Source organism: Lactuca virosa, chromosome 5, assembly GCF_052849685.1.
Source record: "Lactuca virosa cultivar CGN04683 chromosome 5, Lactuca_virosa_CGN04683_v6, whole genome shotgun sequence".
NCBI classification, from domain to species: Eukaryota; Viridiplantae; Streptophyta; class Magnoliopsida; order Asterales; family Asteraceae; genus Lactuca; species Lactuca virosa.
In genome coordinates, this window is record NC_136430.1 from 313358670 (window position 1) to 313373598 (window position 14929).

Below are 14929 nucleotides of genomic sequence, written 5' to 3' on the forward strand. Positions count from 1 at the left end.
AATATCAGTTTTGATCAAAGGCTAAGATTTGATCATCATATCTTACAAAATATAGATGGTCTCAAATTAACATTTAAAAAAAAATCCCTAAAATAAAGAGTTTTATTATGTACGTGACTTAATTTTACCCGAAATATGAATATCCTTTCGATCCTTACGTGGAACTTTCATGTTATACTAAAACTAAGCCGATTATAAATAAGAAATACTTTAAAAATAAATAAATAAATAAATAAAATAAAATTGGTTACTAAAAGTATGCCTTGAGTTCCAAAATTTGCTTATTCTACTTTGAAATATATTCTCCATATTTTTCCTAATTAGTCAAACTTTCATCTTTAAAATACACAACCATTGCCATTTTCACTCCACTCTCACTCACTCCCCCCCTAAAGAAAAGCCCAGAAAGAAACACTGAGCAGAAAGAAAAGAAAGAATAAAGAGAGGTGCCGGGTCTCCATAGCTTTACTCATTTCTCAACGGCACCCCCACCGCCTACATTTCGTCGGCGGAAAACAAAACGATGACCTCCGGTACTGAAATGACCACCACCACCCCCCAAAACCAAATCCAAAACCAAAACCACACAATCCGTCCACGGCCACCGCCACCATTAAACTACCACCCACGCCACAACCAACGCTACTATCCAAACTCTTCCTCCTCCTCTTCCTCCGCCTCAATCAAAGGCTGTTGCTGCTGCCTTTTCCTCCTCTTCTCCTTCCTCGCCCTTCTCGTCATCGCCGTCGTCCTCGTCATCTTCCTCGCCGTCAAACCCAAAAAACCCGAATTCAATCTCCAACAAGTCGGTGTCCAATACATCAGCCTCTCAGCAGCAAATCCTCCTTCGGCCACCGTCAATTCTCCGAACTCCGCCTCTATATCCCTTGCCATTCGCATGATGTTCACCGCCAAAAATGACAACAAGGTCGGGATCAAGTACGAGGAGTCGACATTCAATATCATGTACCATGGTATTCCGTTGGGTCGGGGCACCGTTCCCGGATTTTTCCAACCTGCTCACAGCATCCGAGAGGTGCAGACGACGGTGACGGTGGATCGAGTGAATCTGTTGCAGACGGATGCTGCTGATTTGGTTAGAGACGCGTCGCTTAATGACCGGGTCGAACTTCGGATCATGGGTGATGTAAGGGCCAAGATTCGGATCATTGGGTTAACTTCACCCGCTGTGCAGGTTAGCAATTTTCACATTGATTTTTCAATTTTTCCCTTACACATTCACACAAGACTCTTTGTGTTTGCTTTGAACTTTCTGGCTTTTGTCAAAAGCCCATGTCCCACGTACCTTTTGCTAATCATGCACTCCTTCAGAGAAAGCCTCATTAGGATTAAACTAATAACTTTCCTTTAAATGGGTGATTAGAGTTGCATTAAGTTTACTAATTGGTTTAATAAAGGAAGAGTAATGAATAATTAATACCACAAACATCCAATACACCAAGTCACCAATAATGAAATGCATTATAATACAACCACTATTTCTGTACTTTAGTTGTACATTATATTGAATCGGGTTATCTTTCTTAATTTTAATTAAGTGGTGTTGTTTGTTTGTTAATTGTCGTAATATATACTTTAGTGGTACATTATATTGAATGGGATTATTTTTTGTTTACTTATTCGTTGAAAGATATAATTGTATGTTGAAAGATATTATTACATGATACATGAAATCAAAATAATAATAATTTGGTAAATAAGTTGTGTAGTTAATGTGTTTTGTTTAAAAGGTCCTTAATTTAGACAAAACATGTTTAAAAAATGGAATATTGCATTTAAAAGAGAGCCTCGAGGAGGAATGTTTCCTAAATATATACTGTGGTGGCCTGGACCCACTGTCACATGACTGTGAAAATTGTCTCCGCAATCATTGGGAGTGGGTATTGCTTGTTATTTCCAATTACTCAAGTAAGACTGTAAGAACAAGACGAATACTTACAAAAATTAAGATTTTGGAGAATATATGAGTCTTCGGTAAATAAAAAAAAATTAAAAAGGAAGGCATGAATACTTGAAAGATATACTTTTATTTGTGTATGAATGTTCTCGACAACAATTGAAAACTTTTAAAACATATAAAATTACACTTATCTAAACACTTCATTATTTTAAAAAAAAATGTAATTAAGTCAATTTGTAAAATTCTAAAAAAGTTTTTTGTTAAATGTTACTAGAAATAGTTTTTTGACTTAAAGTTTTTTGTTTTAACAAAAGACTATAAATTCCTATTGTCGAATAAAGATTTTTTTTTTAAAAAAAAAAACTAAAAGTTAAAAGCTTCTAAAAGCTGAACATGTCCATAAAAATGTTCTAACTTTTAAACAACTTCTAAAATAATTATTAAGTCTGATATTAGCCATGTCTCACAAAAGTTGGATTTTTCTCACATTTGCACTAAATACTTCCAAAAATTTCTTTCTTGCATTTCAATTTTGAAATGTTTACTATCATTTGGTTTTCAACTTCACTTTTGTTATTTTTTTTCTTTAAATTTTTGTTTTATTTTGGAAATGTTTTTGATATTTCCGAACATCAAATGTTTACTATCTTTGGGTTTTCAACTAAATTGCACTTTTTTGTTATTGTATTGTAATCTATTTAGTTTTTAAATGATTTTTTTTTATCTTTTTGTTAGATTTCAGTAAAAAAACTAAATATTTTTTTTGAAATTCTGGATTTATTATTCAGATTTCGGAAATAATCTTAAAATTTTGGATTACATTTTTTTACTTTGTCTACAATTTATAGTCTGAAATCCAATATTTGAATATGAAATGTATTTTTTTACTTTGTCTACAATTTACTTTGTCTACATTTTTTTACTTTGTCTACAATCTATAGTCTGAAAAGCCTCATTTCGAAAATGTGGTTAAATCAATAAATGCTCAAAAGCTGTGTTATTTTCATATATCATTCGTGGATCATATGATCATTTTTGTGATCATCCCCTATAAGGTGTATTCGGAAAATAATTTGTGAACAAACCTTTTTTGGGTTAATTACTAAAATACCAAAAAGTTTGATTTCTATCATAAATTAATTATAAATATGTATTATAATATGACTATTATTTTTGTAAACTGTGAAATTGTTTTACAAATGTTTTTAATTATAAAAAAAATAAAAAGGAACAAAAGAAAAATTTATTCTCACGAAATTTTTATGTCAGTTTCAAGAAAACATAAATTTTGCAATGATTTTTTTCAGAGCAGTAAGTATTGTGAACTTTTCATAAAGATATTACTATATTATAAATATTTAAAATGAGAATTTTGTGACGAAGACATATCTTTTTGTTACTTTAGTGATTAACCTTAATTTTTTTATACATTACAAGTGGAAAGGTTGAATTACGACGTAGGAGAGTAATCTATTGTTCTTTATTTATATACTTTTTCCTTTTTGTGTACATCATAATAAACTTAATTTGTTTTTTTTTTCAAAAGACGTCATCATAAAAGGTATTACAAGTTACCTATTTATTTGGCAACTATGTGGCAAATGGCAATAGTTCTTAGGGTTATTGACTTTAAATGGTAATCAATTATTCTCTATATACCTCATATACCACTAAAGTAACTGAATTTGTGCTATAAACATCATTTTTACTCATCCAACTTTTATGGAGAAGGTAAATCAGGTTAATAAATAAATAAAACCACTCTCACCTCCGTTGATGCAATCGGAAGTTCATTTGAGACATATCATACATTTTTAAAGTGAACTATAGTGAAACAAATGTCTAGGGATCCTTGTTGAGAAAGAAAAGAAATGTAATTGAATAAAAACACGTTATACATGTTAGTGTAACAATATGTTTATACAAGTCTTTATGGATAAGTCAACATAATAAGCTTCATGCAATGGATTTATCCCACTAGGTGTTAGCCCCACTATATGTCCATTTTAGTATGAAAGGACAATGTTAAAAGTTAGATGGGTAAATAATATAGAAATGGATTTATCCCACTGGGTGTTCTTTTTTTTTTCCCGCCGCCTTCCCCACCGCCACCATCGTTGCCATCAACCGATTCCATCACTGTCACCTCTACCATCGTCACCTTTGCCACTAACCACCATAATCACATATGATTAATCACTTTGTGAACATACATATATGTGTAAACATTTATGATTAGATATATATCACTTTGTGAATAGACATATATGTGTAAACATTTTGAAAACTAAATTATATACGGTTCAGATTTACAATGTGAAAAAAATTCATTGGTTGATTTTATAAAACTAATTTACGAGTAATCAAAACGTTAAAATATTATAAAACTACATGAAAATATATTTCGATTCATATGCAAATTACACTTAATTTATGAATGATTAAAGAGATGAAATAGAAATCAGATTCAAATTGTGAATGTTATAATTGAAATAATCGAGTTTCTTTTAATCGATGTTGATGTTTATTAATAGAGGACAAAAATTAAGATTTTTGGTATAGTTAATTTTTTTTTTTTGGATAAAAATAAACTTAAATATTGAAAAAAAAAACAACAAAACGAAGTGAGTCTTTTGGAAAAAAAAATATTCTTTTTTATATATCAACATGAATCTCTTTGGAAAAATGACCAAAAATCGTGAACAACGATACATTCGGTTTTTTTTTTCGATAAAAAATGTAGCTTACAAAAAATTTAAACGAAAAAAAGATATGAGTTTTTTTGGTAAAGATGTGAGTTTTATTGTATAATCTAGTGTATTGCGTCCAATGTACAAGTATATATTCATTTCTTTGGTCGTTGCTCATTATGAATAACAAATTAACTGTAACAAAAATCTGATAAATGTTTTATTCATATATGAATATAAAATATGACGACAACTAATACACGTTTTATTCATATATAAATATAATATATGACGAAAGATGATGTAAAAAATATATTTTAAGTAAAAAAACTTTATTACGTGTAATATTTATATGTGAACGATACTTAAACTATAAAAAAAAGTTAAACATACGTTTTATTCATAAGTGAATAATGAATGTACTGTAATAAAAATTTGATAGATTTTTATTCACTTATGAATAACGAGAGCTAAAACTCTAAAAAAAATAAATTTTTTATTTTATCTTAAAACTATATCAATATGAATGTCTATTTACAGAGAATAAAAAATTATAAATTTTGATATATTTAAAATAATTTTTCGAAAAAAATGGCTTTCTAAAAATAAAAAAAAACAAAAAAAGTATGTTTTTGTGTATATTAAGTTAATGATTAGCATAGTTTAAGGAAACATGTTTGGTTGAAAAACACATGTTTATTATTTATCCATTTCCGACGGTACGCTTAAGTGTTTTGCGGCAAAATAAATGTGTGGCTGAGAATGATTCCCCAATTCTCAACTTTTTTTTTCTCAATTGAACTCTCATATATATATATATATATATATATATATATATATATATATATATATATATATATATATATATATATAGTTCAATAGAGAACCATAATTATTGGTTCTTCAAGGAACCAAATATTTTTTTCAATTTCTAGAGCTTATTTTTTATCGAAAAAAAAAAATCTAAAAATATCTAAATTTATATATTAACATTGTGAATGTGAAAAATATTTTTCGGATTCACCGTGTGAATCCGGATTCACATTGTGAATTTCAAAGATTCACATTGTGAATTTGACGTAAAAAAAAAATCGAATTTGATAGGATAAAAAGTTATGAATTTCTATATTTTTTATTTTTTTTTGGATAAAAAATAAGTTCTAAATGTTGAAAAAAAGATTGGTTCCTTGGTTTCTTGGTTAATTATGGTTCTCTATTGAACCTCACCCCTATATATATATATATATATATATATATATATATATATATATATATATATATATATATATATATATATATATATATATATATATATATATATAAGTTTGTGGCTAATATGGGACAATTGTTATAGTTAGTTGGACATTTTAACGATTTTCTTGGCTTATTTATTGTTCGATTTTAGTAACGATTGTTATGACAAAAATGATAACAAAAGAATATATGCTATAATAGTAATAATTTAAAGTTTTTGTAATCAACAAGTGTACGATGGTATATGAATTTGAATAGTAATGTGAGATATGTTCGCAGGTGTCAATAGACTGTGCAATAGCCATAAGCCCAAGGAAGCAGTCACTAGCTTACAAGCAATGTGGATTCGATGGTCTGCAACTATGACCCGACCCGACGTGGTCCAGATTTGGATCTCGATTTAGTTACAAATTAGTCCAGTAATTACCACTTGGGAGTTGGGATAGAATCCAGATAGATTAGAAAGGAAGAGGTTTAAATTAATTTCTCCATTTTATAATTTATTACGGAATATATCGCTTTTTCTTTTTCCTATAAAAAATGTAATATATATATATATATATATATATATATATATATATATATATATATATATATATATATATATATATATATATATATATTCAAGTAATCCACGCGATACATGTTTTGTTTCTCTTTTAAATTTCTTAGTTAAAAATGAACACAATTTGGTTGAATAATTCAGAAAAGTTTCTTGACGTGGAGAATTCGAATTTCTTTATTTTACATGTTTGTTTTCTCCATCTTTTTAATAACTAACCACGTTTAATGCTTGAAAAACAAGATCCTTGCACGTTTATTACAATTTGAAATAAATTATGATAGAACAAAAAACTTTTAGTTTACGTTTTTAATTATTATTAGAATCAACATGTATCCACTTAATCTTATCAAGTCAAAATCAACTATCAAGAGTCGAGACATTCTAGCATGGACCGAGGGTAGAAACTTATAGTTTATGGTTGGGATATGCACGGATAGCGGGTACTCGTTTTTGGAACCGGAACCATCTTGAAACCGTTAGTTCTGGAAACAAAACTGAGGTCACTGGTTCCAGTTATCGTTCCTAAAACTGGGAACCGCCAATGACCGCTTCCGGTTCCAGATTTCAATTTTTAGGAACATTTACCCGCCGGTTAACCTTTGGAACCTGTTCCAAAATACTAAAATTTAAATATTCTAAATACTTCAACGAATTGACTATAACAACGTTGACGACTAAAACATTTGTTGGAACTATCTAATTGGATATTAGACTATCTAATGGAAAGAACATGAACTTTGGTTTATGACTTATATTTAGCAACTTGGATCATCTATTAAAACAATTTTTTTTCCGTTTATAATTTTTATCGTAATGAACTGGTTATAATATTTACTTTTTGTTCAATGGCTAAGGATTATTTTGCATTAATGAAACTAAAAAATGACGAAATTGTGTTACTTGCTTTTGGAACCGGAACCGCCGGTTCCGATACTAACTTCACTGGAACCGCCGATCCCGTTTCCAGTTATAGCAAAATGACTCGGATACTCACCTATGTTCATCCCTATTTTACGGGGTTCATAAAAAAGGGTTCTCCTATATACAAGAATCAATTCGTGTATTACAATAAAATCAGTAAAAAAAATATTATAAAAAAGCTTAAATGGCATAATGTTGTCATTTCTGGCTAATGCAAGTCCCATCAAATTTATATATTTTCTTTTTTTCCTTTTTAATTTTGATACAATTTTCAAAATATATACCTCAAGTTTAATTTCTATTTAATTTAAGTTTAATCGCTTGCCATTTTAATAATTTTAAAATAATTAACAAATAAAAATTGTATTTTAACCTAAGAAATCACATCATAGGCATTATCACTAATAAATATAAATATAACGGATCACATTAATATATATATATATATATATATATATATATATATATATATATATATATATATATATATATATAGGGAAGAGTTATTTGGAAAACAAAAAAACCCTAAAAATCATAAAAATGCATAAAAAAAAATACTTAGAGATCACAAGACTTTTTTTGAAATTTTTAATGAAAAAATCACAACTTTTTTAATAAAATCGCTGAAAAATTCATTGGTTTTTTTTCAAAAAACGTTTCAGCGATTTTGTAGTAAAAGCTGCGATTGCTTAATAAAAAAATTCAAAAAAAAAGTTTTGTGATCTTTAAGTATTTTTTATGCATTTTATGATTTTTAGAGTTTTTTTAGGATTTTTTGTTTTCCATAGAAACTAAACCTATATATATATATATATATTATATAACTTTTACTTTTATTTATTTTATTTATCCTTTAACTTTTATATATATATATATATATATATATATATATATATATATATATATATATATATATATATATAATACCCTTAATATTTTATAACTTTTACTTGAACTACTAATACACTTACTTTTTTTGGATGTATAAAAATAAAAGTAGATTTTACTTTTAAATATTAGGTTAACTAAATTTTTTTTATAATTCTTATATGAAATAAATATTAATTATTGTTGAAGTATATATTTTTATTAATAAGCTAAGTTTAGTATTTGTAATATTTTGAACAATTTTTTAAAATAATTCTTATATATATATATATATATATATATATATATATATATATATATATATATATATATATATGAGCGTTCAATCGAGAACATTTCTATTGCGAGAACATTTGAGAACAAAATTTACACTTTAATTTTCCAATGTGGCATAATTGTAAATAACTTAACAATTGGTTACAAACATATGACATTTAAAAAATAAGGGGGATCGTAAAAAAGAATATAAATTGAATTGTACATACATACATCGTTGGAGTCCTCAATTTACAAAAACAAAAACCCTCATTTCTCTCAACTGGAAACCCTAATTTCTCTCTAACATTTCATCGATTTTCAACGAAAACGAAGAAAATGTCGTCAAAATCAGAGAAAATGCCATCAAAAGCTTCATCGAAAGGTATCAAAACGATTTTCTACTGTTCGTTTCATCAATATACAGGAAATCGACATTATTCAAAAGTTTTTTTGAAATCAAACCCAAGTTTTCGATATCGAACAATTTACTGAAGGTTTTATGCTAAATAACACTCAATTTTATAAGTATATCGAGTTTTTCTACTGTTTATTAGATCAATATAAACGAAATATGCATTTATTCAACATTTTTCTGTTTAATCACACTCGATTTTACGATTATTTTCTTGATTTAGTATTTTGTTATTCATCTATTAAGTAAATAAAGTTTGTTTGAACTTGCAGAAGTTACTAAAACGTTTGAAATAAAATATTCGAGAAAGAAAAAATATTCTAAAACTTTGAATGAATGTGATATATCATCTATGTTCTATGACTGTGTTCAATCATATATGATTTGATGATTTTATAATCTGAAGACGATTTACATAAAATAAAACATATATGATTTACATATGTTATAATTAAATATGATTTGATGATAAATTCTTATGTATGATTTTTTGATATTATAATCTCCAAAAGGATTTACATAAATTAAATCATATATGATTTACATAGATTGTAATCACATGTGATTATAATAATATATGTGATTTTTTTTATAGTATCTCTTTTAGTAACATCTGATAAAAATTAATTTTAATATTTGATTAAAATCATATATGATTATATACATAAAAAACCATATTAGTGGTTAATCACATGTGATTATCAAAAACATATTCAATCGCATGTGATTGTTGTCTATTATGAACAATCATATATGATTTTCTAATATTGATTGTATTTATGCATATCAGACAGTAATAAAGAAAAGAATACAGAGACAACAACTAATACAAAAAGATTCATCAAACTAACAATAAAAAGGGGAAGCATAGAAGTGCCAACAAAAATGACTGCTAAAAAAGGTATATTTCAATCACAAATGATTATATATATATATATATATATATATATATATATATATATATATATATATATATATATATATATATATATATATATATACTCTAAAAGGATTAACCAAACACATATGCTGCTCACTTGTGATTGGATTTCCTTGTGTGTATTAGAGATGCTAAACACTTTGTTATTAATCACATGTGATTAATATCTTTTATGTATAAAAGGATTAAATTACATGTTATTATTATCTGTTCTGAACAATATATGCTTATTTATCATAAATTGGTTAAATCATAATTATATATTAAGTATTTATTAAAAATATGATTAAAATATATTTGTATTGGTGTTGATTATGATGACTTATGCGGAATATGAAAGATCTAGTGAATCATCATACAAATCATGAATACATGGAGTAAATAAATCTGTGTTTAGCTCTCATTAGATTGATTAGAAAGAGTACAAATGGGTTGCAATAATTCTCTCTCTAAACTAATGCTCTCAAAGTGTTCATTACATAAATGAGTGTCACTCACTTCCTATTTATAGGATAGACAACTCATTACACAATACAAGAGGGTAAGCACAAACACATCCAAGCGTGACTTTGCACCCTAACATTCTCCCCCTCAAAGTTAGGATTAGATGTCCCAGCTTCAATATCCAACGAGCCCGCGCGATCAAGACCAAACTCCCCCTCGAAGTGATACCGGTCTTCAAATCCGCAAATGAATACCCGAAGCTTCGAATACCCACTCTTCATTCTCCCCCATTTTATAATCAAAAAATAATTATAAAACTCATTAAGGGTGAGAAGCGCCCGAGGAATAATCTTGACATAACTCCCCATTGATGTGTGCCAAAAATGAAACCTCGAAAAACTTGCATGGAAAAACAATCACGAAAAAGCCACAGAAAATTTCCAATTTTGGGAAAATTTTCGACTTTTGGGTGAGAGTTGCAAGAATTTCCAAAATCCGGGTAAAAACTGTCATTTTTAGAATTCTGCAGGGACCCGTTGCGCCAAAAACAACTTAATATGTGAAACTCTACCCCATTTGCGAAACCGGGCATAAAGTGTAAATTCGCACAAACTGTAGGGACTGAACTTGTAAATTCTTCTATTTCTCAGCTTTGTTAGCCCAATTTCGAAGTTGGGTAATTTCTGCCAACATTTCAAAACTACAGGGACTAAATGAGAAATATTTCCATTCTTCACAATTTGTTACACCAATATCGAATCTGGAGCATTTGTGTCATTTCGTCAAAAGTGTAGGGACCCAATTCTAAACTTGCTTGGTTTCTTCCCCAATTCGTGATACAGGAACGCTTCGCTTTTACAACTCAAATTACTTAATAGCAAATCGTTTATGATCCATAACCACAAAGCGAATCCACATCCTTCGACAACAAAGCAAAGGAATCACGACTCAACATTAAGTCGACAACTCCCCTTCGCTACTCGACAGCAAGTCTATCATCGACATTCAACCAGTTGCTAATGAATAAAACCCCTTTGTTACTCGACCATCTACGATTCGCCATCGACCTCTTGCTCCAACCCTTTTGTTAACAAATCCTTCAATGACTCCGTGTTAACGAAGCATCAATAATCTATCGATATCAAAATCTTAATTCCAAGCCTTCGACTTTGACTCCAAAATCGACATTACTTCTCAGTCCAACCCTTCGAAATCAAAATCCAAAATCATCAATCAAATTCCCAAAACGATTTCACAATCTTCATTCTCAATCGACTTCCAATATTACAAATCCTTCGAAAATCCTCAAATTATCTCAAAATCACAAACTTCGTACATCGACTTCAAATCACCAATCGACATCAGAATAACGAACGTCGTTATTAAACCCATTCGACCCTAAGCCTTGAATTGTTCGACCTCAAACCAAATACCATCGAACCACAAATCTGCTCGTCATTGAACAACTCTTCCCAGTTCGTTTTCAAGAAAGTTGTTCATTCCAATACATTCAACTCAAATCGAACTCCAAAATCAAAACAATTTCGACAACAGCAAGGCCAATCATAGGCTTTTGACTTCAGTGATTAACTCAATTGCCAATCTCAATTGACTTTGACTCCAATACCATTCGAATCGAATTGCACTAGAAACCTTTGATTTTGACTTTCTCAGTTGACCAGTGATTCATAGCCTCCTTTGACCTTCGTCGAAACCATCATCAATCCAAGTTCACTTCGAACTCACAAACAAATCCAATTTCGTTTCTGATTAATTAAACTTTGAAGTCGCCTTCTCAATATTGAATTACAGATCAAAACATCGGTTATACCAAATTCATCACCATCTTCAATCATGTCGATTCGAACATCAACCTTCCTTCATGTCGATATTCAATGCGCATCGAAGTCGATAAAAAAACTTTTCGTTCAACTTCAACTCTAGATAACTTCAATTCGTTCAATTTTGACTTTCTCTGATGCGAATGATATTTGGATCGAAGAATCTTGGGCTGAACAATTTTGGACTCAATAACCAACAGTAACAAAATGAGGTTTGGACTCGAATTTTGGATCAATGAATAGTAGTCAGATTAATTGATTGGGATTATTGAATCGATGAACAGTATCGAAAATTTAAGTTTGGGCTCAATCCGTGAACAGTAACAGATGGAAAAATTGAATAAAAAAAATTGTGGACTAAATCATTTATGATGAACAGTGAATTTAAAAAAAATTATAGAATCTGATTTTGATTTTTGTGATTTGATCTAAACAAAAATAATTGGATCAAGAATGGGGTTGAAATGGATTAGATCCAATGAGACAAATCGATCAAAAATGAAAAACGCAAAGTACGAATCGAAATCATGGACGTTTTGGAATCCATTTGAGAATTTGAGAGACCTTTTTGACGAATCGAGTTCCGTTTTCAATGAACGGATCAAATTTAGAAGATCTTGGTTGTTTTGTTGGAACGAGAAAATCTCCAATTTGAACATTGTACCACCCATGATGCGTGTTGTACAACTCGTTCTTCGTGTTCTTCAATGATCCAAGAACATCTTCATAAGAACCATCAACACTTTTGGGTTTTTACTTCAAATTCAATGCAACATTTGGAGATTCTTGCTTTGGAACCAAAATTTGCTTCACAACAACATTTGATGATTTTTGTAATTAACCCGCTTATTTTTCCGTTTAATCTTCTTCTTCTTTTTCTTTATCATCTTTTTGCATCCTGAAGATTTGATTTTAAGAACCACTTCTGTAACATCCATAAAAATCATGCCAATTTAAAACTTTTTAAAAACATTAAAAAACCAATAGTTATTACAAATTGTTTTCAAAATAGTTTTATATCAGAGTATCCCAGAAATCAAATCATAAAAAAATGAGGAGGTGCATGATCACGCCTTCGCCTTCCCACGATCATCTGAAGTACCTGAAACAAAATCAACAATTGTAAGCCCGAAGCTTAGTGAGGTCCCCCAAAATACCAACGCCATACAAACCATATCAATATCATACAAACAACATGCATAATGAGCCATCAGCCTGACTGGACCGCCTTGTAGGGCCATCAGCCTATCTGGACCGCTCTCCGAGCCATCAGCATGTCTGGACCGCCTCACGGGCCTATAACCTATCCGGACCTCTCGCCGGGCCTTCGGCCTAACTAGTGCACCCTTACCGGGTCTATAGTCTATCCGGGCCGCCCTGGGTATGTTGGCATAGAGCACAAAGCAGGACCACCTCAACCCAACCCCCAATCCACAATCAACACATAAATATCATACGCTAGCTACCATGTACAGATAGTCATACAGATCTAACAGATCACTAACCATATCATCATCCTATATACCAGGATATCGATCTAATAGATCACTAACATAGCATCATCCTAAAACTAGGATACAGATCTAACAGATCACTAACATAGCATAATCCTATAACCATGATACAAACCATAAAGGGCTGGCCTTGGTGCCTTAGACCCTGTTGATATAGTGAGAAGAACTCACCTCACAAGTAGCATTGGATGATAATGTCAAACTCCCAAACACAGCTCCAAACTCAGACACCTACAATCATCATAGGGACGGTTCTATCAAAACCCAAATTACCAAAATACCCTTGAAGTCAAACTTGGTCAACCCTGGTGAAAGTCAACAGTCAACAGTCAAGGTCAACATTCCTTGTTGACCCAACTCGTCGAGTGCATCTAGCAACTCGTCGAGTTCCTTCATAACTCAGAGACCGAAAACTCGAGTCAACTCGCTGAGTTTCCAAACAAATCGTCGAGTCCATGCAGTGTCCAGAGGGTTCGGGAAAACCCTAACCAACTCGTCGAGTTGACTATGCAACTCGTCGAGTTCATGCAGAATCCAGAAAGCAGGAAACCCTCATTCAACTCGTCGAGTTGACTATGCAACTCGTCGAGTTCCTTCAGTCCTTTTCTCATTCAGATGCTTTTAAGCGAAACCAAAGCTCCAAACTGTAGATCTAGCCTCCTAGGGTGTAGTTACCACGTAAAGTTGCTAACTTTATGTGCATGCAAGGCTTTAAAAAGCTAAAACACTCAAAACTAGCCTTAGGAAGAGGTTTTGGCCATGGAGGAGGGCCAAAGCTTCATAAATCTTGAGGCTTTATGTCCATAAGGGCCTAAGGAGTCCAGATCTGAAACCATGCCCTTGTGACAAGCTCAAATGCGAAAGTGACTCTATTTTACAGTAGAAATAACCATTTTCCGTCACAAGGGAAGATCTAAGCAATGAGAAGTCAAGGTAATGACTTTTTACCTTCAAATGAAAGCCAAAACGATGTAGATGCTAGAACTACAAGCTCATTCTCGTTCCAAGATTCTCAACCTTCAATTTTCTTCAACAAATGCACCAAAAACACACTTTTAGCCTCACACACACACACTCAAAATAGGGGTTAGATCGATTAGGGTTTGCTTCTGGATGTCAAAAGGTGGTAAGAAAGCTGGAAAGAGGACTTTAGGTCCTTTAAATAGGGCGTAAACCCTAAAAATTAGGGTTTTCATGCACAACGTCTACTCGTCGAGTTGGGGTCCTTCAACTCGTCGAGTAGGTTCTAGAATCCACGCGACTTTAATCTTCTCTACACGA

General features: G+C 30.6%; 1 protein-coding gene across 1 annotated transcript; it reads left to right on the forward strand.

Moving 5' to 3' along the window:
• Positions 1–320: 320 nt before the first annotated feature.
• On the forward strand, positions 321–6390 carry LOC145113122 (NDR1/HIN1-like protein 13). The gene is made up of 2 exons (XM_079049248.1): positions 321–1195; positions 6145–6390. Exons 1-2 carry the CDS (start codon positions 524–526, stop codon positions 6229–6231), a joined length of 759 nt encoding a protein of 252 aa, XP_078905374.1. The 5' UTR covers positions 321–523; the 3' UTR covers positions 6232–6390.
• Positions 6391–14929: the final 8539 nt, after the last annotated feature.

Excerpts from the sequence above, each read along its gene's own strand:
- LOC145113122 (XM_079049248.1), top strand. The coding sequence starts at position 524 with ATGACCTCCGGTACTGAAATGACCACCACCACCCCCCAAAACCAAATC. Across the intron at positions 1,196-6,144 it reads TAACTTCACCCGCTGTGCAG|GTGTCAATAGACTGTGCAAT; the intron begins GTTAGCAATTTT and ends ATATGTTCGCAG.